We start from the raw sequence: 24,179 nt of genomic DNA, 5'->3' as shown, positions 1-24,179 counted from the left end.
CCTGAAATCACACATTAGCTGGTGGGGCAGTGTCACTGGTGGTGGAAGCACACAGGCTGCGAAGGAGACCCGTTCCCGAATCTCAGCTTGCCTGGGTTTGCCACCTATGTCTGCTTAGAGCCAGAGAAGTCGCTGGCCTCTTACTGTGCCTCCACTGCCACGCTGGCCCTCACCCATCCTCTCTCCCCTCCCTCGAGTCCATCAGGCATTCTTGGCCATTTCCAGCACTGGCCCAGAGCTCCCCCAGTCTGGATGGGCCTGAAATCAGTGGTGTTCTGGGAGGAAGGCAAAGGCAGGTGATTGGGGATGTCCGTTCTGGGCCATGGAGGGAGGGCGGAGGGCCAAGGACTGGCCGTGGAGGCTAAGAGCCAGGTGAGCCCCGAGGGGGGCACTGCACCAGGGGTCCAGAAACCAGCACCACCCATGCTTACTGATGTGAAAGAATGAAGAATCAATCTCACTGTCTGAGAGCCAACTGCACTCAGTACATGAACAGCTTCAGTTTATTACACTTACTTCTCATCAGGCACATCATGAAACATGCTGAAAGGAAGTGGTGCCTGTACACCAGTCATAGGACTAACTCCTATTTAGGTACTCGTGGATGTCAGAGTTTGACAGCTTATGGAAGGAGCACTGCTCCCCACTCCTGCGGAAGGCTGACTAGAAGAGCCAGAGGCGGCAGAGGAAGCAAATGTGCCGGGGAGGCTGGCCTCGAAAGCCCTCTTGTTGTGCAATTGTTTGGGTTAATAAATATCAGAAAATCCTGACTGCAGGAAAACCCACAGGTAGAGCCGTGAAAGCCACACAGGGTTTTGTTTGTTTGTTTGTTTTGTGTGTGTGTGTGTGTGTGTGTGTGTGTGTTTAACATTTATCTATTTATTTAGGCTGTGCAGGGTCTTAGTTGCGGCACGTGGGCTCTTAGTTGCAGCACGCATGTGGAATCTAGTTCCCTGGCCAGGGATTGAACCTGGGCCCCCTGCATTGGGAGCGTGGATTCTTATCCACTGGACCACCAAGGAAGTCCCTGCACAGGGTTTTGATGCTATACCAGCCTCTGTACCATGCACCTCTGAGGCTTTCCCTTTCTTACCCCAGCGGTAATTCCTACCCTGATGTTTTTAGCCAGCAGGTGCCTGGAGCAGAAAGGGGATCTTCCCACAGCACAGCCTCTGGCATCAACCAGGAGGAAGCTGAGCACCAGGTGTGCTGGTGTAGTCAGAGGACAAATCAGTGACCTTGGAGAGGGATCAATGCCCTTGTGGAAGGACATATCGATGACCTTGGAGAGGACAGGCCAATGACTTTTTTTTTTTTTGGCTGTGTGGCATGTAGGATCTTAGTTCCTCGACCAGGGATTGAACCCATGCCCTCTGCATTGGAAGCATGGAATTTTAACCACTGGCCCACCAGGGAAGTCCCGAACAATGACCTTTTAGAAGGACAGATCAAGGACCTTGTAGAGGACAGATGGATGACCTTGTAGAAAGGTGGATAAATGTGAATGACCATCTCGGGCTGGGCTGGAGAAACAGGAAGTTTTATTTTCTCCTGTTCACACCTAAGGAAGGGTGAGGCATAGGGCAGACAGGAACTGACTGGGGTTTAGTCCAATAACAACTTATGAATGTTAAATGACTCCCTTTGCCCTCTGGCAGCAACCTTTTAGACTAAGCACGATTCTGGGGACCTCCTCCTGGGCTAAGGCCTCAGGGCTCGGGACCTCCCAAAGCCCTGATCGTTCTGGTGGCAGCTCTCCTGGCTGCGGAAAAGGTTCTAATGTGCTGCCTTCAAGAGGCTCTTCCGTGAGACCCTGCCTCCTCGGCTGAGCTGGCGAAGGCTGTCCCCTTTCTCTGGAGTAGAATATGGGGTGTCTATCCAGATGTTCCCACATCATAATCCAGACCCAGCTCCCTTCATTCTTGGATTTTCTATCCTAAGCTCTGTCCCCCTTCAACTCCTCCTCCATGTGGCCACCAGGCTCCTCTTTTTTTTTTTTTTTAAATGAAAGTATAGTTAATTTCCAATGTATTAATTTCTGCTATACAGCAAAGTGATTCAGTAGGGAGCTCAACGTTCTTACCCACTGGACAACCAGGGAAGTTCCTCTGCACACTTTTGAACACTTCAAAAAAAATTTTTTTTCTTTTGAACACAAAAAAAATCTTAATATGTGTTACTTGAAAGAACAGTCTGGGGACTTCCCTGGTGGCACAGTGGTTAAGGCTCTGTACTCCCAATGCAGGGGGCCCGGGTTTGATCCCTGTTCAGGGAACTGGATCCCATATGCATCCTGCAACTAAGAGTTCACATGCCACAATTAAGGAGCCCACGTGCTGCAACTAATTAGCCCGCCTGCCACACCTAAGACCCAGCGCAAATAAATAAATAAATATTTTTTAAAAAGAAAGAAAGAAGATGTTTAGTGACCTACACTACTAGAGAAAAAAATTCTAAGTCTTGGAGGAAAACAAGACCAGATTCTCAGCTCTGTCCCTGGAATATATGACATTGGAATGTTGAATCATCTTCCTATGCCTGAATTTCCCTAGGTCCTCCCAGGGTTGCTGTAGAGGAACCTGGCAAGGCCTGCAAGGTTGCTGTGAAGAGGATGCCTGGGACCACTTATCAGAGTGCCCGGCAGAGCTTCAGCTTGCAGTCAGCCCGTCAGCCCTGCTTGAATCACTTCAGTGACGGGAACTCAGTTGCTCATGGTTTCTAAAGTGGAAAGGGATCTTCCAGAGATTGTTCAACACAGCCCAACTCTTCTTACATGGAATATATTTAATTCCATCATATAAACTAAGAACAACTTCACCAACAGAAAATGTGACTGTAGGGACTTCCCTGGTGGCACAGTGGTTAGAAGTCCACCTGCCAATGCAGGGGACACAGGTTCGATCTTTGGTCCGGGAAGATCCCGCATGGCTTGGAGCAACTAAGCCCATGCACCACAACTACTGAAGCCTAAAAGCCTAGAGGCCGTGCTCCACAAAAAGAGAAGCCACTGCAATGAGCAGCCCGTGCACGGCAATGAAGAGTAGCCCCCTCTCGCTGCAACTAGAGAAAGCCCTTGGGCAGCAATGAAGACCCAACACTGCCAAACAACAACAACAACAACAACAAGAGAAAAAGAAAATGTGACAGTACAGCAAAAAATCCTATCAAGCACACATAATGCCAAGTCAATAAATATGCTCAGCAGTTTCATTAATGTTAGTATGTTACTCTCTCATTTTTTGCTGATAAGCAATACACGAAAAATTTAAGAAAAACTTAAAATTGACAAGACAATCAACTGGCTTGTTTTTTCTGTCATATGGAAAAAGACTACTTTTATTCAACTGTATTATGTAGCACAGCCATCCAGGTAAGGAAACATCTTAGAATAAATAGTTTGGGAACCACCATCAGGGGCCAACCTTAATCTCATCTGTTCATAAAGAGTCATTTCTATTATACTCAAATGCAGACATTTGATGTTAGAAAGTGTGAAAATTAATACAGGCATGCCTCGTTTTATTGTGCTTTGGTTTTGTACTTTGCAGATATTGTGTTTTTTACAAATTGAAGGTTTGTGGCAACTCTGCATCCTGCAAGTCTGTCGGTGCCACTTTTCCAACAGCATTTGCTCACTTCGTGTCTCTGTGTCACATTTTGGTAATCCTCGAAATATTTCAAACTTTTTCATTATTATTATTGTTCATTATGCTCATCTGTGATCAGTGATCTTTGCCAAGTATCTTTTTTTTAAATTAATTAATTAATTAATTGTCTGCGTTGTGTCTTCATTGCTGCACACGGGCTTTCTCTAGTTGTGGCGAGCAGGGGCTGCTCTGCCATGCTCAGGCTCCTCATTGTGGTGGCTTCTCTTGTTGCAGAGCACAGGCTCTAGGCGCGTGGGCTTCAGCAGTTGCAGCACGTGGGCTCAATAGTCGTGGCTCACTGGCTCTAAAGCACAGGCTCAATAGTTGTGGCACAGGGGCTTAGTTGCTCTGTGGCATGTGGGCTCTTCCCGGAGCAGGGATCAAACCCGTGTTCCCTGCATTGGCAGGCGGATTCTTAACCACTGCACCACCACAGAAGTCCCCATCGGTGATCATTGATGTTACTTCTATAACAATGGTTAGCATTTTTTAGCAATAAAGTGTTTTTTTGTTTTTGTTTTTAAATTGTTGTTGTTTTTTTTTTTTTAATTTTGGCTGTGCCAGGCAGCTTACAGGATCTCAGTTCCCCAACTAGGGATTGAACCGGGGCCATGGCAGTGAAAGTGCCAAATCCTAACCACTAGATCACCAGGACACTCCCAGGAATAAATTATTTTTAAGTTGAGTGTACATTGGTTTTTTTAGACATAATAGTAGGTATAGTGTAAACATAACTTTTCTATGTGCTGGGAAAATGAAAATTCTGTGTGACTTACTTTATTGTGATCTTTGCTTTATTGAGGTGGTCTGAAACCAGACCCACTTCTGAGGTATGCTGGAAATGGGAAACCTCACTAAAATGGAATTAGGAGGCCAGGAGGGGAGTGCACACACACATACCACTAGAGGCCAATACAGAACCCAAAGGGAAGAGGTGTACTTCGCATCTCCAGCAGGAGTGACACTCCTTTACTACAGTGTGCAGGAGGAAAAAAGATTTTCTCTTGCCTGGCAACAGCTCAGCCAATGAGAGACTGTCACAACTCGGCCAATGAAAAGCCACCACATTCAAATTCCCAGCCTCCTCCAATGGACTTTTTGTTTATAACACCCCCTCCCAATATCCCCTTCTCCTCTATAAAAGAGTTTCCTCTCCTTTGCTTTATTGGATTTGCATATGGTTACTGTAGTTGCATGTCCCAAATTGCAATTCTTTGCTCTCCTGCATAAACCATTTTGCTGGTAAAAATAATTGGCTCTTTTATTCTTTTAGGTTAACAAAAGGGATAGAATTCAAATAGTGAAATGTCAACTACAAAAAAGTTTAAAAAGAACTTTTTTTTTTTGGCCATGCCACAAAGCATGTGGGATCTTAGTTCCTGTGCCCCCTGCATTGGAAGCACAGAGTCTTAATCACTGGACTACCAGGGAAGTCCTGAAACAGTCTTATTTTCAAAAGTACATCCTAAGCCCAGACTAAGGTGAATCTTTGAATCTGCTTTAACATGTAACATAGCATTCCTAATTCTCCAAACAACCCACATTTGCAGAAGTTGCTCCTAAAGGTCCCAAAGAATGGGAACATCCAGGAGTACAGGACTCACAGTGAAGGGAGAGGCTGGAAATATGTCCTCTTCGTGAAGGAGGGATTGAATAAGGAGCTATTTTGGGCAAATTGGGCTTCCCCCAGAGAATCTGGGACAAACTAGTTCCAATTCTGCACTCAGTTCCAATGTGTGGGATTTCCCCCCACACGTCCAAGCAATTCTCCAACACGAGCTGGATATTCTACAATTCAGCTCAATTCTGACACTATCCACCTGGAGATAACGTCGGGTCCCTTGGATTAAGGAGTCAGTCCCACAAGACTGCCCTTCACTTCAGACACCAGTGCTGCCCATCCAGGTTGTCACCTGTGTTTCTGACCAAATGGTTATAACTCCAGGGTTTCCATGGCCTCCTCCTTGGGTTTGATTAATTTGTTAGAGTGGCTCATAGAACTCAGAAAACCAATTTACTCACTAGATTACCAGTTTATTACAAAGAATATTAAAGAATTTGAATCAACAGCCAGATGAAGAGATACTTAGGGCGAGGTCCCTAAGACACAGGCACTTCAGAGGCATAGAGGCTTCTATCTCTGTGGAGGTGGGGGTCTGGCACATAGATGCCTTCTTGTTCAGCAATTGGAAGCTCTCTGAACCCTGTCCTTTTAAGTTTTCTTGGACGTTTTATTACATAGATGTGATCGATGAAATCATTGGCCGTTGGTGATTGATTTAGCCTCCAGTCCCTCTATTCTCTGTGGAAATCAGAGGGTGGGCTGAAAGCTGCAACCCTCTAATCACCTCATTGGTTCCCCTGGCAACCAGCTCTCTCCTCCCCTTAGGTGCTTCCAAAAGTCACTCTATTAACATAAACCCAGCTGTTGTAGAAAGGGGCTTGTTAAGAATAACAAGACACCCATTTCACCTTTATGCTCTGTAGTGATTTCAGGAACTGAGGACAGAACACCAAATATTACAACAAAAGATGCTCCCATTGCTCTTATCACTCAGGAAATTCCTAGGCTTTTGGGACCTGTGAGCCAGGAATCAAGGATGGAGATCTATATTTATTATAAATCACACTGTTGCACTAGCCTAACCTTGGGTGTTGAGATTTACTTACAGAAGTAGAATGACTTCTCAAAAAACCTAGAAGAAGCTTTTATGTAATCATTAACCAGAGATGCTTAACAGTAATCATTAATAGTACAGTGCAGCCAGGGAGCGCTGGTTCTGTAAAGACGTGGCCATAGAACTCCTGGGCCCTGCTGTCACGTATAAAGTCCAGTAGGTCTTTGGCATGCAAATATATCCTGGTCTTGGATTCACTGAATTTTATGTATTCATTCAAAGGTCCATGACACATACAGTAGTTTACAGTTCTCAAGGAGCATTGTTTGAGTCTTCGATGTTTGCAGCTACGAGACAAGATGAATAAACAGAGCCAACTGCAGGGCACTCCTATTTTAACATAGCTATTTTTTTATTAGTTCACATATTACTGAAACCACACAACTCAGATTGGGATTTGAAACCACTCTCTTTTCTTTTTTTAAAATTTATTTATTTTAATTAATTTATTTTTTGGCTGCATTGGGTCTTCATTGCTGTGCGGGGGCTTTCTCTAGCTGTGGTGAGAGGGGGCTACTCTATATTGCAGTGTGTGGGTGTCTCATTGCGGTGGCTTCTCTTGTTGTAGAGCATGGGCTCTAGGTGCGCAGGCTTCAGTAGTTGTGGCACATGGGCTCAGTAATTGTGGCTCGCGGGCTCTAGAGCGCAGGCTCAGTAGTTGTGGCACAAGGGCTTTGTTGCTCCGTGGCATGTGGGATCTTCCCGGACCAGGGCTCAAACCTGTGTCCCCTGCATTGGCAGGCGGATTCTTAACACTGCGCCACCAGGGAAGCCCCTCAATCTCTTTTAATTGAGATTCCACACCTGATCTCAGGACTTAATGAAGCTCAAGTTCTTTATGTCTCATTATGGAAAGAATTCAGTGAGACAAAGCGATAGATAAGAAGTGGATTTATTTAGAGACATATACACTCCATAGACAGAAAGCAGTCTGTCTCAAAAGGCGAGAATGGCCCTGGCAGAAATACAGTCCACAGACAGATTGTGGGCCATCTCAGATGGTGAGAGGCCCCGAAATATGGGGTGGTTAGTTTTTAATGGGCTGGATAGTTTCATAGGCTAACAAGTGGGAGGATTATTCCAACTATTTTGGGGAAGGGGCGGAGATTTTTAGGAATTGGGCCAATCCCCACTTTTTGGCCTTTTATGGTCGGCTTTGAAACTGTCATGGTGGGTGTGTCATTTAGCATATGCTAATACATTACAATGAGCATATAATGAGGCTCAAGGTCTACTAACCAGTTTTTGTCGTGTCCTCAGTGGCTATGTCATTCTTTTAGAGGTTGTGCCCTGCCCCCTTCCCTCCTGCTTCATTACCAGTAACTGGGATGCTCTTTGAAGGCTTCATAAACCTACGCACTGTGACAGCATTGCCAATTTGGGGATACAGAAGGTATTCAGACACATCTCTAGAATGTCATGGGTTTACTTATCAACATCTTAATAGATTCACCCATTACTTTATCGTGCTGTACTGATTCTTGATGCTGACCTTGGTACTTTCTGCCGCAGTCCTCTTTGTGACTGGCCTGGGAGTCATAGTTTTAACGTTCTGAATTCTGAGTTTGCTCTGCCCATGTCCTAGGTGAGCCTCTGGTAGGAAAGGCTCTGACTGAAACCTGAAGGGGACATGGTGCTTTAGGGGTGCTTGGAATCCCCTGGACAGCAGGCACCACGCTAAGCACCTTGTCTGTACTCTCTCACTCAGGTCAGTAGGTGAGTGAGGCACCATTATTATTACATGAAAACTGGGTTCTCTTGGTGGGTGTTGAGCCAAAAGTCACAATCAAGCCAAAGATCAGGAGAAGGAAGGATTGATTACTTGCAGCAAGTGAGGAGAACACTGGGGATCTTTCCCAAAGCAGTGTCTCCCCAAAGAGCAAAATTGGGCAAGTTTTAAGCTAAGGGTACATGCGTATTTGTGAAGGGGCTTGAGCAGAGAATTCAGCATAGAATCAGGGCAAAGGTTGACAGAGTCCAAGCTTCAGTTGACCGAAGTCACAAGGGTCAGAAATGGTCAACATCATCATTCCTTAAGTTCCGACAAGTTTGGGGTCTCAGTCTGTAGTTACCATCCTCCACCTGGGAGAGGGCCTTAGTTCCTGCAGAACTCAATGATATGTATCCAATTATCAGATATACCCCTTGAGGAGAAGCTAGGACTCTATCACTGAACTACTTACTGTCTGCTTTTCCTTTGTTCCTGCCTTAAAATCAGTAATTACTGAGAACTGTTCAAGGACAAGCACTATGGTCAGGCTTAGATCACAAAATAGCTTGGGCCAAAATGCTTTCTCTTATGTCAGGAAAGCCATACCTGGTTCTCTTTCACTGGGACCCCCTACCCTGTCTACTTACATTGACACTTCCATTCTGGAGATAGAGGAGCCACACAGCCAGGAACAAGGCAGCAAGGATTTAAACCCAGGTGTACCTGACTCCAGAACTATTAGGCATAGATCACCTTCCAAAGAATTGCTACGCCCAACTCGCCTGCTCTCTGCTTGTAGCACGTTGTGAATGTCTACCCTCAGGGACCTGAAGCCTGAAAACCTTGTGTGTACTCCTCTATTGGTTTCCAATTGCTGCTCTAACAAATTACCACAAACTTGGTGGCTTTATTTATTTATGTTTTTAAAGGTACATTTAAAAAAATTTTCATCATTATTGGAGAATAATTGCTTCACAGTATTGTGTTAATTTCTACCGTACAACAATCAGCTATATGTATACATATATCCCCATGTCCCCTCCCTCTTGAGCCTCCTTCCCACCCTCACTGTCCCACCCCTTTAGGTTGTCACAAAGCATCGAGCTGATCTCCCTGTGCTCTGTAGCAGCATCCCAAGAGCTATTTTACATTTGGTAGTGTGTATATGTCAATGCTACTCTCTCACTATATCCCAGCTTGCCCCCCCGCCCCCTTGTGTCCTCAAGTCAGTTCTTTATGTCTGCATTTCCATTCCTGCCCTGCCACTAGTTTCATCAGTACCATTTTTCTAGATTCCATATGTATGCATTAGCATACGGTATTTGTTTTTCCCTTTCTGATTTACTTCACTCTGTATGACAGACTCTAGGTCCATCTACCTCACTACAAATAACTCAGTTTCATTCCTTTTTATGGCTGAGTAATAGTCCATTGTATATATGTACCACATCTTCTTTATCCATTCATCTGTCAATGGACATTTAGGTTGCTTCCACGTATTGGTTATTGTAAATAACTTGGTGGCTTTAAACACTAGTTTCGGTAGGTCAGATGTCTACCATGGCCGGGCAGATCCTATGCTCAGGATCCCAGCAGGCTAAAATCAAGGTGCCGGCCAGGACTGCTGTTCTCATCTGTGTTCAGGGCTGTCTCCCAGGGTCACTAGTTGTCGGCAGAATTCACTTCCTTCTCTTGCTTTCCACATGGTCCCCTCTACCTTCAAGCCAGTGATGGCACCTGAGTCCTTCAAATCTGCTTCCAGCTTCCTCTTCTGATCTTAAGGGCTCACGTGATTCCATAGACAATATCCGTACTTTTTTCTTTAAATAAATTATTTAGTTATTGGCTGTGCTGGGTCTTCATTGCTGTGTGGGCCTTCTCTAGTTGCAGAGAGCTGGGGGCTACTCTTCATTGTGGTGCGCAGGCTTCTCATTGCAGTGGCTTCTCTTGTTGTGGAGCACGGGCTCTAGGCACACACAGCTTTCAGTAGTTGTGGCACAAGGGTTCAATAGTTGTGGCACATGGGCTTAGCTGCTCTGCAGCATGTGGGATCTTCCACCCCCTGCATTGGAAGGCAGATTCTTAACTACTGCGCCACCAGGGAAGCCCAATATCCCTATTTTAGAAAACTTAATTATGTCCACGAGTCCCTTTTGCAGAGTAATGTAACCTAGCCACAGGCAGAACCCCGAGGGAAGGAAGGCCATGAGGGTTAAAATCCCAGACCCCCGAAGCAACACATCTCTGGCTTTAAAACTGCTATGTATACTCTGCCAGGTGTCTAACTAGTTACAGCATTTAGACCAGGCCTCGCCCAAACTTGAATTAACTCTGTGTGTTTGTACATTAAGAAATGCTAGTTAACTAACTGGTAGGTTGTGGAACAGCCTATCTCACTGGAGGTGGGTGGTCTTCAACTTGACACATTTCACATCAACCGCCTCACCTGGGACTCCCTTATGGAATAAAAACCCTTCCACCCACGTATTCTCTCCCTTTCCAGTGCCTGGAACCAAAGTCTTCACTCGGGGACGATGGTGTTAACGATGCAGCAGCAGTGTGGCTTATCCAAAAAGTTGAATAGAACATGCACAAAAAGGTGCTTGGAAATTACTTTATCAAAGCTCCTCCTAAGCAGATTAACAATCTTGCTTAAAATCTGATTCATTGTGATCTCCCTGGTGGTCCAGTGGGTAAGACTTCTCGCTCCCAGTGCAGGGGGCCCTGGTTGAATCCCTGGTCAGGGAACTAGATCCCACATGCATGCCTCAACTAAGGAGTCTGCATGCCACAACTAAGGAGCTGGTACAGCCAAAATAAATGATATTAATAAATCTGATAAGCAAATGTCCTTACTCTGCACACTCAGCCCTTGATTCAACTTAGCACATATCCCAGTGGAATCTTGTTTCACTAGATCATCAAAACCTCTCAGTCATCTAATACAGTGAATGACATGATCTGGTCTAAGAGCAACTTCTCTAACAAGAAGGAACAGGACAAGTAGAGAATAAAAACAGCAGGCAAATGAGTTGTGATAAAACAAATATAGTAAAATATTAATTTCAGAATCTAGGTGGTAGGTATACGAATTATTCACTGTATAGTTATCTCAACTTTTCTGCATACTAAAAATGTTTCATAATGTCAAAAAAGGCCATAGTACTATCAAAAAAATAAAAAGGCAACCTACAGAATGGGAGAAAATATTTGAAAATCATGTATCTCATAGGAGGTTAATATCCAAGATATATAAATGACTCATACAACTCAATAGCAAAAAAATATCCAATTAAAAATGGACAGAGGATCTGAACAGACATTTGTCCAAAGACATACAGGTAACAGGTACATGGAAGGATGCTCAACATCACTAATCACCAGGGAAATGCAAGTCAAAACCACGAGGTTATCATCTTTTTTAAAATATAAAAACCCCTCTTTTTAAACCTTTAAGAGTTACCTATTAAGGTATCACAGATGAAATATGATGGCTGGGACATGCTTTAAAACAAACCAGTGGGAGGAAGGGGTGTACAGATGAAGCAAGATGAACCAAACCTGGGGTCAAGGCTGAGAGCACATGGCCCAGCTGTTCTATCTTTTTTCCATTAGAAAACAAAAATACAATCCTGGAAACAGGAGGTAGCAAATAATTACATTACCAAAAAGAAATAGATGTATAAAAACAGATGATCAAACTTGGTGTACCCCCCAAAAAATAAAAAAATTAAAAAAAAAAAAGAAATAGATACTCTAAGCAGATATCTAGAAAACTCTAGTAAAAGACCATATTTCTCTGTTAGATTATTTTGCACTTTTCTATTGCTACTTTGGTTTCTAAAAACTACTAAAACTTCACACATGGATAATCATAGATCCTCTCAACACAGAAGCTTTTTCAAAGTATGTGCTGAGATTCAGTAAAATCCACACTTAGAGACAATCCTACAGAACAACTGTTTCTTCAAATATTGTTATAAAAAAAACCCTACAGATTAAAAAGAAATTTAAGAGCTATCAGTAAAATGTTAAGACATAATGTCTGAATCCTGATTCAAACAAACCAACTATAACATTATGAAACAACCAGGGAAATTTGAATACTGACTAGATGTTTGTTATTATAAGATGTGTTAGCTGTCTTAAGGCAATGGTATTGTTGTTATGGTCTAAAAAGTACCCCATCTTTAGAGGCACATACTTAAGTATGTAGACATGAAAACAAATCATGCCTGGAATGGGATTCAAACCAACTGGGATGAGGGTTCAGGTGGGGATACAGGTAAAAAAAAAACTAACCACAGGATAACTGCTGAAGTTGGAGGATGAGTACACGGGGGTTCATTATACTAGTCTCTTTATTTTCAAAAATTTCCATAATAAAATAAGTTTTTTAAAATAAGAGTTTCGTTTTGATACTGTTGTATTATAAAACATTAAAGATTTCCATTTTTTAATGAAGACTTCCAGAAAAATATAATTTTCTGATGGACTGTTAACTGGTACATTAACTTAAATCTTACAACAGTTACTTAGAAACTGACAAAGAAGAATAATTTTTAAAATATTGTACAAATTACTGAAATGTTACTGTATCAATAAAAGATCACTAAAAGCTGGAATTTTAAGCCAAAAGCAGACAACTTTGATAACTTTAACTTCAATTCTAGGTAAGGGTGTGGGCTCTGGAGTCATCCAAATCTAGGTTTATATCCTAGTTCTGCCGTTTTCTATTAGATAAATGTTTTCTGGCAAGCCGTTTAACTTCTGTGAGCCTCAGGTTCCACATCTTTAAAATGGGGGTAATAAAATTTCTTCATCAGTAAAGCGCTTAGCACAAGGCCCACCACACAGTAAGTGCTCATTGAATAATTCAAATAATTCCACTATCCTATTTCATCAATTCTAAATGCATGTTCATATTCCAACATCTCTGAAATTGGGATGCATCTCATAATTGATGGCATATCATGGTTTAATTGGCAGTTTTTTCCTTTAGTGGTATGTAAAAAAGTGCATACTACTAATAGGTAGCATCTAAGACTCAATATAATATGGTATCAATCATGATAGAAGTAGACTCCCAATTGCTGTTTTAAAATTTTTCTGAATATAACTAATTTGAAATTTTAAAAATGTCAAAGTATCAGCAAAATATTTGCAACACAGCACAAACAGAACAGTTTTGAGACAAATTATTTTTTTAAAAAATGGTTTATCAATTCCATTTTTGTATAAAACACATGGGAGAAACCTAGCCAATCAACACACAACTGTTGCCACATGAAAAGGTACTTTTATCAAACTCGAGTCTAAGAACGTACAAATGTTTCTTTCATCATGTCTACAGTAATTGTCTATGCTTTTCCATTTAACTGTTTTAAAAATTCCACATATCCCCATTATTTCTTCTGTCCCAGTTACAGTACAATGACAGGGAGAAAGAGGGTTGGTTAAAACAACTCTCTAAGCAGTTTTCTGCTGTCCCTTCTTTCCAATCAGAGACTTGTGGATGTGAGGGATCACACCTAGAATGAAATGAGAGGAAACAGTATTAGCAAAAAAACTTTAGGCTGGCTTTTGTCTTTTGGATGCACTGCGAGACATGCGGGATCTTTAGTTCCCCAACCAGGGATCAAACCTGTGCCCCATGGAACTGTGGTGCCCCGTGGAAGTGTGGAGTCTTAACCACTGAACTTTCAGGGAAGTCCCTAAGCTGGCTATATCTTACCACTGTAGGGATTTAACCCAAAAGAGCAATCACACAAAGAATGAAATTTACTTAAGACCCTTTTACATTCTGATTCTGTTAAAAGTATCTATAACAAGGGGTCCCTATCTTGGGGTCTGGGAACCCCTTCTAAAACTGTATGTAAAATGGTGTGATTTTTTTTTTTTTTTTTTTTTAATTTATTGGCTACATTGGGTCTTCGTTGCTGCATATGGGCACTCTCTAATTGTGGTGAGCAGGGGCTACTCTTCGTTGTGGTGCGCTGGCTTCTCATTGCTGTGGCTTCTCTTGGTGCAGAGCACGGGCTCTAGGCACTCGGGCTTCAGTAGGTTGCAGCACATGGGCTCAACAGTTGTGGCACACGGGCGTAGTTGCTCCATGGCATGTAGGATCCTCCCGGACCAGGGATTGAATCCGTGTCCCCTGCATTGGCAGGTGGATTCTTTTTTCTTTCTTTTTTTTTTTAAAGAACTTTTATTGAGCTACAGTCAACATACAATAAACTGCATATATTTAGAGTGTACCATTTGGTATCCTAATCTCCCAGTTCATTCCCCCCCAACCCTCCCCTCTTTCACCACTTGATGTCCATATGTTTGCTCTCTACATTTGTGTCTCTATTTCTGGCAGGTGGATTCTTACCCACTGCACCACCAGGGAAGTCCCAAATGGTGTGATTTTATGTGTTGTTTTGGAAAAGAGTAAACACAGCTTTCACGAGGTTCTCCAAATATGATCCAAAAAGGATTAAGAACCACCAACTCGTATCTCACCTTCACTGATCCTGACTCATCCAATTATCTCACCCCTGACTTTCAAGAGCATCATATTTAGTAATTTCTTAAGATCATTTTTCAAACACAGTTTAAAGGATATGACCTTTAAACAGCAGGTTTTAAGTCTCATACATGAAAATTAGATGAAGAACTTGCTAAAATAAAAACAACATTGTATGTGGCTACAAGGAGAAGTAATATTTATTCAGATCATAATGAGAAGTCTAAAATTGTAATACACTTAACACTTTTGGAATTAAGTTTCTACATTCTCTAGTTGGCGATACAAATATACTGGATCATTGATCTGAATTATGCATTAGTTAGAAAGGCCAGTAACAATCTAGGTTGATGAGGAAATAGTACATACCACCCCCAGCTATGGTGGCCTTGATAAGAGAATCCAACTCTTCATCACCACGGATTGCAAGTTGCAAGTGGCGCGGAGTGATCCGCTTAACTTTGAGATCCTTGGAAGCATTACCTGCCAGCTCCAGCACCTACAAAGCATCCGTGAGACAGCACATCAAACAAGGGTGAAGTGTTTAAGGACTCAGTTGAGACTTGCAATTATAGCTAAAAAGATCACTAAAGCATCTACATACAAAACACACAAGATACATATATTAACCAACACTAAATTTTTTCTAAATTTCTATAATGCTTTTGTAGAACTTGTATTACTTCATTTGGTCCTTTTACACTCATTCTCTGCAAGAGAACTAGAAACCTGAGCAAAAATCTACTTCTATAGAAAGAAATAAAGACAGGGGATGATATCCCTTAGTTAAGACTCTAGTCAATAAATGTGAACATTTAGAAATATATTTTAATATACTCATGCAGTCTATTTTTTCACAGCCCTTAACAGCTGGAATTTATTGCTTAGCACTTGTAGAACAATTTAAAAATATAATTAAAAATAATTTCTTATTCAGAGTTTTTAACATCACTGGGCCCTATAATCTATAGGCAACAAGCTAGAAGCCCTTTATTCTATAAAGGGAATTTTCAACTGGAGAAATTTCAAAGTCCCAGTTGGCCATAAAATGGCATTTTTCTCTGTTTTTGCCTCTGTAGACTATAGTGGCATTATAAAACTTCTGATGAAAGTAATACAAAAATAACTCCATAGAGTCTCCTCTCTTAAAAAGAGTGGTGGGAAGCCTTGGTATACATGTGAAGCAATCAGCGTGCTTTAAAAACCACCAATACTCTCTACTCCATTCTCCCCTGCAACTTGTCTGGGGTGAGGCCTGGCACCAGTATCTTTTGAAAGCTTCCTAAGTCATCCTAGTGCGAAGTCGACATTGAAAAGTGATTACTCCTAAACTTAGATTTCAGTATTTTCTTTAACTCTATTAATGACTAAAACCCCAAACTTTTAAATATCTGGAAAATACACACATTGACTGCATATATATGTATGTATGTATACATTCACTGTTTAATCTTAAAACTAAAAAATCATAATCAAAGTTCCTAAGAATAAAGAAAATGGGAGTTTAGATGGGACTTGAACATTCTGAGCCAGAAGCCTATGCCCCTATATGCATGAACAAAATGCATACCTTTCTGAAAAGTCTGCAGCTAAACAAATAAAAACTGGTGTAAGAGTGATACAGGAGAAAGGCTCTTAACTAGTACTAACACAAAAATATTACCAACACAAAATCCCTGCTTATGATACAGTGAAGTTGAAACTATCAATGTTAAATCTCCAATGGGAAAACAAATGACTTGGTAAGGTTAATGAAATGACAGCAGTGATAATTAACACATAGGTTAAACCTAAATCTTTCAACCTAGCTCCCAACCACAGCTTTCCCAAGCAGGAACTTCCCCGTTTCTATTAGATTGGCTATCTCTATCACTTGACTTGCTTGTTACTCAACTTACTTCCCTGGCTTGGAATGTAGCTGACGGAGTTTCATGGCTTCCCTTTTATTTTCCTTAGGAGGGATTAGAATGGAGGAAGTGGTGATCCATGACCTAAGAATTAAGAACTCTTGCCCAATTAACTTATCTTCCTGAAAAGTCAAACTAAGATACAGCATTTTATGCATACAACTATGCAGAGAACCAGAAGGACTGATTACGTCTTTTACCAAATTTTGTATCATCATAATACAGTTGTGATATTTAAAAACATGCATTATCACACTGGCAAAACTTTATCCCACCTCAAATCTTTAAGAGTTATGCTATAATTTCACAAATATCACCTATTCATTATATACATATTTCAGGGTTCGTTTAATAGTATGGTATTTAAATTATTTTATGCTTGTTTGTCACATCACTTAGAAATATGGATTATTGACCCTTACTTAATTTTGAAAACGAGCACACCGAAGTTCTATCTGACACTGGTACTAGGTAACAGGCTGATAAGATGCATCTAAAACTGCTATTAAAAGAAACTAACAAGCATGTGTCTTTTTTGTTTCAAACCCATATTCCATGGGTTTTAGCCATTTATGTCTAGAACACCTCTGGGATTCCCACACTTAACACTGCCCCCACTAACCTCAGCAGTGAGGTACTCCAGAATTGCGGCACTGTACACTGCAGCAGTGGCACCAACCCTTCCGTGGCTCGTGGTGCGAGTCTTCAAATGTCTGTGGATGCGGCCCACGGGAAACTGAAAGAGAGACCAATCAAATGGGAAGCACTGAAGTCTTTTAACACCACACTGCTGACGGTAATCAAAGGCTGAATAATAAGAGGAAAGCATGAAATAAAAACCAACACCATTCTCTCATTATGACCCTTTCTACTTTCTGAGAATAGGTACTTTCTCATTTCCAAAGTATCCTAATCCCACTTGTCTGTGACTTTGACTACCCCACCCCCAACCTTCTTAAGGACCTTACTCACCCTGTTGCTGCTCCATCATTCAACAACTCCAATTACTTCCTTTTTGCCGGCTCCTTTCCTTCTGCACACTTCACTTAAAACGTCTTCACATGTCTACGGCAACTGCCACCAGTTACAGTCTAGACATCCCCTTTCCAAAGGCAAAATTTAAAAGCAAACCCCCAAACCCCTTTCTTGTCAACCATTTTCTGCCAATCCAAACTTGGCTTCTGTTAAACACCATTCTTAAAGACCAGCAGTAACATTTTAATTATCAAATCTACTAGCCACTTCCAGATTATATCCTTAAGGAGAAAAGGGTATAATCTGGAAAGGATGATTGTTTTGTCTATACTCCTTCCCTAATTCTAAGCTCCCCAAGACCAGGATCCAGGCCTTACTCCCTCCTGCATCCTCAGTGACTGGCACATTATGTCGTCTGACACAGAGGACCTCAAAAACCATTTCTTCTTAGGCTGCAGCAATTACATAGTTCTAATACTAACTCTGACTACTCCTTAGTCTTTTTGTTCTTTGACTCAAATACCATATCAAACATGGCGAGGGGTCCACCAATGTCATCTTCTTCTGTTTTTAATAAATAAATAAATATGTGTATTTATTTATTTATTTATTGGCTGTGTTGGGTCTTCGTTGCAGTGCGTGGGCTTCTCATTGCAGTGGCTTCTCTTGCTGTGGAACACGGGCTCTAGGCGCTCGTGCTTCAGTAGTTGCAGCACGTGGGCTCATTAACTGTGGCTCTCGGGCTCTAGAGTGCAAGCTCAGTAGTTGTGGCACATGGGCTTAGCTGTTCTGCTGCATGTGGGATCTTTCGGACCAGGGATCGAACCCATGTCCCTTGCATTGCCAGGCAGATTCTTAACCACTGTGCCACCAGGGAAGTCCCCCACCAATGTCTTTTTGATCCTTTCTCATGCTCTACTCAGGAAACTTATCCATAGCACAAACTACCAATTTTACATAAGTGATCTTAAACTTGTAATTCTTTCAATCACCTCCCTTGAAAAGCTGGACTCAAATCTACAACTTTTGGACATTTTCACATGGATGTTTTGGTGGAATTTCAAAATGATTGCACTTAAATTTATTATTTCATAACTTGCCCCTACTATAAACTCCTCTGCTCCTCAGGGTCTAAGCCTTAGAGAAACTTCTCTTTGACTTTCCTCTCAACCCTATACCTCTCCTCCCATCTTTGGGGAGCATACGCATGCCTTCTATTCTTTTCCATCCCACTCAAGTATGTTATTACCTTATTCCTAAATCACTGTAATAGCCTGTATCTATCTGTCTTCCATCTCCCACTTCAAGGAAAGGACACTTCAAATAAATTGTAATTGAGATCTGCATGATGTTCTAAAATATAGGACGTACCCACCAAGTGTAAGTTCTCGCCCCCCTTCCTTCAGTACCAACCAGATCATGCCATCCTCTTCCTCAAAAACTTTCAATGGATCACTACTGCCAAGAGAATAAAAATCCTAACCTTACAGTCTGGCCTTCAAATTTTCCTATTTGAAAAGTGTCTCTTATATGTAGGGAATAATTCTCACTCATCCAGAAAATTTTGAGTTTGTGGATTAAAGTTGCAACAATTCAAATATGTGAAATCTGCCACTATTTAGTGTTTTGAGTATATCACTGAGTCTACATTTGAAGGTATTGGAGAAAGATTCAGAGGACTAGAGGACAGTTCATTATTCTCTCATTCTGAAAGCTGATGTACCACTACAAACACATTCTTCAAAATAAAAGCCATAGTATACTCACTTCAATCTGATACAATTTATAAAAGAACTAGGAATTTAACTATAATCTAGAATAACAGATTTTAAGAGAGCAAAATCACCAAATTCACTTAAGATCTTTTCATAACTTGTCCTTGCTTAGAAGAGAATACAAATTATATAAAAGGCAGTTGCAGGACTTCCCTGGTGGTCTAGTGCCTAAGACTCTGTCTGCACTCTCAATGCAGGGAGCTCGAGTTCCATCCCTGGTCTGGGAACTTGATCCTGCATGCCGCAACTAAAGATCCCGCGTGTGGCAACTAGGACATGGTGCAGCCAAATAAATAATAATTTAAAACAAACAAAAAAGGCAGTTGCTTTGTGGTTTATATTTTGACCAATTAATCTCATTATCAAAGGTCAGTAGTACATTTTTGTAATTAAAGAAACATCTATGAGTCATGAATTACAACAGTAAAGAAAATAATTTGGTAATGAATTACAACAGCATGGATCTGTTACCTGTAGCCCAGCTCTCTGTGAGCGAGACACTGCCTTAGCCTTGGCCTTTCCACTGTCCTTTCCAGCTTTGCCTCCAGCCTAGGTGGAAAAAAGTTCCAGATGAAGAATTGAAAATGCTATTTCAAAAATATTTAGGGCTACAAATAAACTTATCTACAAAACAGAAATAGAATTACAGATGTAGAAAATAAACTTATGGTTACCAGAGGGTAAGGCAGGGGGAGGGATAAATTGGAAGACTGGGATTGACATATACACACTACTATATATAAAACAGATAACTAATAAGGACCTACGGTATAATACAGGGAACTCTACTCAATACTCTGTGTAATGGCCTATATGGGAAAACAATCTAAAAAAGAGTGGATATATGTATAACAGATTCACTTTGCTGTACACGTGAAACTAACACAACATTGTAAATCAACTATACCCCAATAAAAATTAAAAAAGAAAATTTACAAAACAAAATTTCTTCTAGTTTTAGGTAGTTAAAAAAAAACCTAGGTTATCTTCTTCAATTTTAAATATACAGTAATACCCCGGATTGTGGGTAACTTGTTCTGTGAGTGCTCCACAAGACGAGCAAACATTTCTAATAAATTTTAACTTGATAAACAAGAGATGCCTTGCAATACGAGTATTACATGACCCTGAAAGTCACATGATCACAACTGAGCCAATGGAGTTGACCACTGGAGGTGATGGATCTGCATCGTGAGCAACAGCAAGAGGTTATGGAGATCTCATCTGAGGAGGAGGAGGAGAAAAAGGCAGAGGAAAACCTCACTTCAAATGAGATTTAGGGAGATGTGTAAAATGTGGGAAACAGTGCAAAACTTTGTAGAAAAGCATCACCCGAATAATGCTGTAGCAGTGTGAGTGATGAATCTGTTTACTACAATGCAATGTCACATTTCTGCGAAATCCTCATAAGGAGGCAAAAGCAAATGTCATTGGATAGGTTCCTTGTTAAAGTTGCAGGAAAAGAAAAAGATTCCATTGAGTCAACAGATAGCAGTGACTCCATTACTGCTATTACACGTTACTCCATTACAATGATAGTGTAAGTCGTTCTACACAATAACCCTCTTCTCTCATCTCCCTCACACCAGCCACCAAGGTTTTAAAAGGTAAGTGCAGGTTAATTTATTTTTCTTTATATTTTGTATTTTCTTTATTATTTTGTATTATATTACCATATTGTAATTATTTTTATATGAATATTTTTGGTTTGTGGAACGAATCATCTGAGTTTCTATTATTTCTTACGGAGAAATTCGCTTTGATATACAAGTGCTTTGGATTACAAGCCTGTTTCCGGAATGAATTATGCTCGCAAATGAAGGTTTTACTGTACATGTATTTTATCACCATTTATTTTATTTTTTAATAATTTTATTTGTCCTATAACTGATGTTTTTTTTTTTTTTTTGGCCGCACCTCAAAGCATGCAGAACTGCGATCCCATCAGGGATTGAACATTTGCCCTCTGCAGTGGAAGTGCCAAGTCTTAACCACTGGACCACCAGGGAAGTTCACCATTTATTAATTTATATAAAAATGAGGTCAAACCTTAAACACTTCTTTAAAATGAGATTTCTAAAAATCTGAACATATTTTTCAAATTTCTGACTGAAGAATCTTCAAGTCAAATATAACTCTTACACTAGAGGCATTTCATAATAAAAATTATTTTTAAAATGTTAGCACGTATCATTTCCACAGAAATATTCAGAACTTAGCTCTTTGGGGAGGGGAAAAAAAAGCATCTTAAAAATAACAGAATTACTCTATGATCTAATAATTACATTTCTAGGCACATAGCCAAGGAATTGAGAATAGAAACTCAAAGAGATATTTTGTATACTATTTGCTATTTTGTTCATTGCAGTAATATAAATAACAGCTAAAAGGCAGAAACAACCTAAATGTCTATCATGGAAGAATGAATAAACAAAATCGTGGTATATACATACAATGGAATAGTATTAAAACTGTAAAAAGGAAATTCTGATACATGCTACAACATGGGTAAACCTTCAAGACATCATGCTAAGCACAAAAGAATAAATATGTATGACTCCACTTACATGAGGTACCTAGTCAAAATCATAGGAACAGAAAGCAGAATGGTGGTCACCAGAGACTGGGGAAAGGGTTGGGATGGAGAGTTACTGTTTAATGGGTTCAGAGTTTCAGTTTGGGAAGACGAAAAACTTCTGGAGATGAATGGCAGCACACTTAAAAACGGCAAAATGGTCAACCGTTATGTGTATTTTACCAAAAAAAAAAAAAAGACAGACTTATTTTAAGGAGTTAAAAAAATACTACTTTCAACTGATATAAAAAAAGTATTTCTCAAATAATCTGAATGTTCACAAATAGGACACAGTATATAAATGCAATGTGATATTATGCAGCCATTTCAACAAATGAATTAGAGATATGTGCTTATAGGGAACAACTCACAAAATATAGTTGTGTAAAAGACAAGGTATATGCAAGTGCAGTGAGCTTTTGTTTACGTAAAAATGGGAGTATTATACAGGGTGTGTACACATACATTTCTGGAAGGTCACACAATACATCAGAAAAGTTATTTGCTTCTGGGGAGGGAATACCAAGGATCTGACTTGAGAGGGAAACCAATATTCTTTCAGACTGTTTGATTTTACTATTTAAATCTATTACTTCTTCTCTGTTTAAAAATCAACCGCTCCCTACCTGAATGTTTATCTCCCAAAACCATATGGGGGAGTAACCATATACTCTCACTTATTCTTCGAATAAATCTTGTCAGCTCTATTTGCCCTGGTGTAAATACATTAAAAAACCTCTCAACTGGTGCATGAGTTTAAAATTACAATCACTGTCTATGACTGAATTATGAAATAAGTAGTTATCAATTAAAAGCTACCAAATGCAAAACTCCCCAGGCTTCCCAACTTACTGCTCTTAAGCAATTTTGTCTTTACTATTTCAAATTCATTATGTTTGGTGTTTAACCTATTTGCTTTTTAAGGAAGTAGACATGAAATCAGTTTTTAAAAATCTCAGTACGTTAAATGACTAATTCCGTGGTTTCCAAACACAATTCTTATATTTAACAAAGTTTTACGGAATCACACTTGTGCAAATATAAAATTGTAAATAGTTACTTTCTTTTCACAACCCTTGCAAACTCTGTATATACACCCTCCCAACTTCGCACATTCATCTTAACACGTTTGATGACTGACTGAGTAACAAAACACAAGCACGATAAAATTTTTTATCCTAAGCATTGAGTTAGTATTAACCTCAGTTAGGCATCTCGGTAGAAAATATGCCTATGCTGCCAGCTGGAGTATATTTCATTCAGAAAAAGTTAAAAGCTGGATGCCAAGAAACTTGCATGTTAGTTTAACAGACACATGCTCACGTCCCCTCAAGTTTAACATTTTCAAAACAAGAATGACAGCTCCACGCCTCCTGTATTTTTAGCGTATGCGATCGTGTATGTATTTTTAGCTTCTGGTAAACGGACAGCCAATATATGGCAGGTCGCTAGAGATTAAATGAGTGACACCTTCGAAAACAGCAAGGATCAGGAGAATCATCAGGTCGAGCAAATCAGTTTACAGAGTAGATCTAATCTGTGCCTGAGTCTGCCTGCGAAAGCGCTTCCGTTAACTGCACAGCTACAAGTTAGAGACCGGGTGCGACCATCCACAAGATCGACTCCAGTTCTAAGACGCGAGAACGTCACAATAACCACAATTTCTGTTTGTGGTTCAGCTCTCGGCAGGGCTGTCTCCGGAGGGCGCTCGGGCGGACACCTCTCGTTGCCTCAGCGTCGCTGCTTCGCTCACGCGCGGGGCACGGCCACCCTCCAGCGCCTTTCCCTCCCAACTTCACCAAGGGCCAAGTTCCCTCCACTCGCATTTCTAAAAAGCCGCACTTTTCTTACCGACGCACAATTTAGGACTCAAAGTCGGTCGCAGGGGCAGCGGAGGTGCTGCAGAGCCGCGACGGTTGTCCCGCTCAGGGCCACCCGGCCTCGACCCGCGCACCTCGATTCGCGCCGACGCCGCAGCGGGCGAGGCCGGGACCGCGGACAGCCCCGCCGCCTGACGCCCGCCCCGCCGTCGTCGTCTTCTCCTGAAGCCCGCCGCCTCAACAGGTAGCGGCGCCGCCCGGCCATCGCCGCCCGCCCGGCCGTCCCGCAGCCCTCACCATGGTCTCGGCCGCTCCCGCCCTCGGTCCCGCCGAGCCGCCGCCGCCGCCGCTACCGCAGCACCGACCGCCGCCCCCGCTGCCGCCGCCGCCGCCGCCGCCGGAGCCCGGACAATAACCGGGGCCCGCCTCGCGCCACCCCGGCCAATGCCCGCTCCCCTTGCTCGTTTGAACCCCGGAGACCGCCCAATTGAGCGCCTCCTTCTAACCAGACCCCGCCCCCAACCCCTCCTCCCTAACGGCTGTTTGTTTTTGCACACGGCACGCGGAGGCGGAGCCTCGG

The 24,179-nt window shown here is 41.5% G+C and overlaps 1 protein-coding gene across 1 annotated transcript; it reads right to left on the bottom strand.

The window, feature by feature from the left end:
- Positions 1-12,381: 12,381 nt before the first annotated feature.
- LOC130851650 (histone H2A.V) lies at positions 12,382-24,048 on the bottom strand. Its single transcript, XM_057732240.1, has 5 exons — positions 23,897-24,048; positions 19,676-19,753; positions 17,077-17,190; positions 14,917-15,046; positions 12,382-13,567 (listed from the first exon to the last, which is right to left on the bottom strand). Exons 1-5 carry the CDS (start codon positions 23,897-23,899, stop codon positions 13,506-13,508), a joined length of 387 nt encoding a protein of 128 aa, XP_057588223.1. The 5' UTR covers positions 23,900-24,048; the 3' UTR covers positions 12,382-13,505.
- Between the last annotated feature and the right edge of the window lie 131 nt (positions 24,049-24,179).

The sequence above is a fragment of the Hippopotamus amphibius genome, chromosome 4 (assembly GCF_030028045.1).
Source record: "Hippopotamus amphibius kiboko isolate mHipAmp2 chromosome 4, mHipAmp2.hap2, whole genome shotgun sequence".
Taxonomy (NCBI): domain Eukaryota; kingdom Metazoa; phylum Chordata; class Mammalia; order Artiodactyla; family Hippopotamidae; genus Hippopotamus; species Hippopotamus amphibius.
This window is presented reverse-complemented; position numbering and strand designations above follow the sequence as displayed.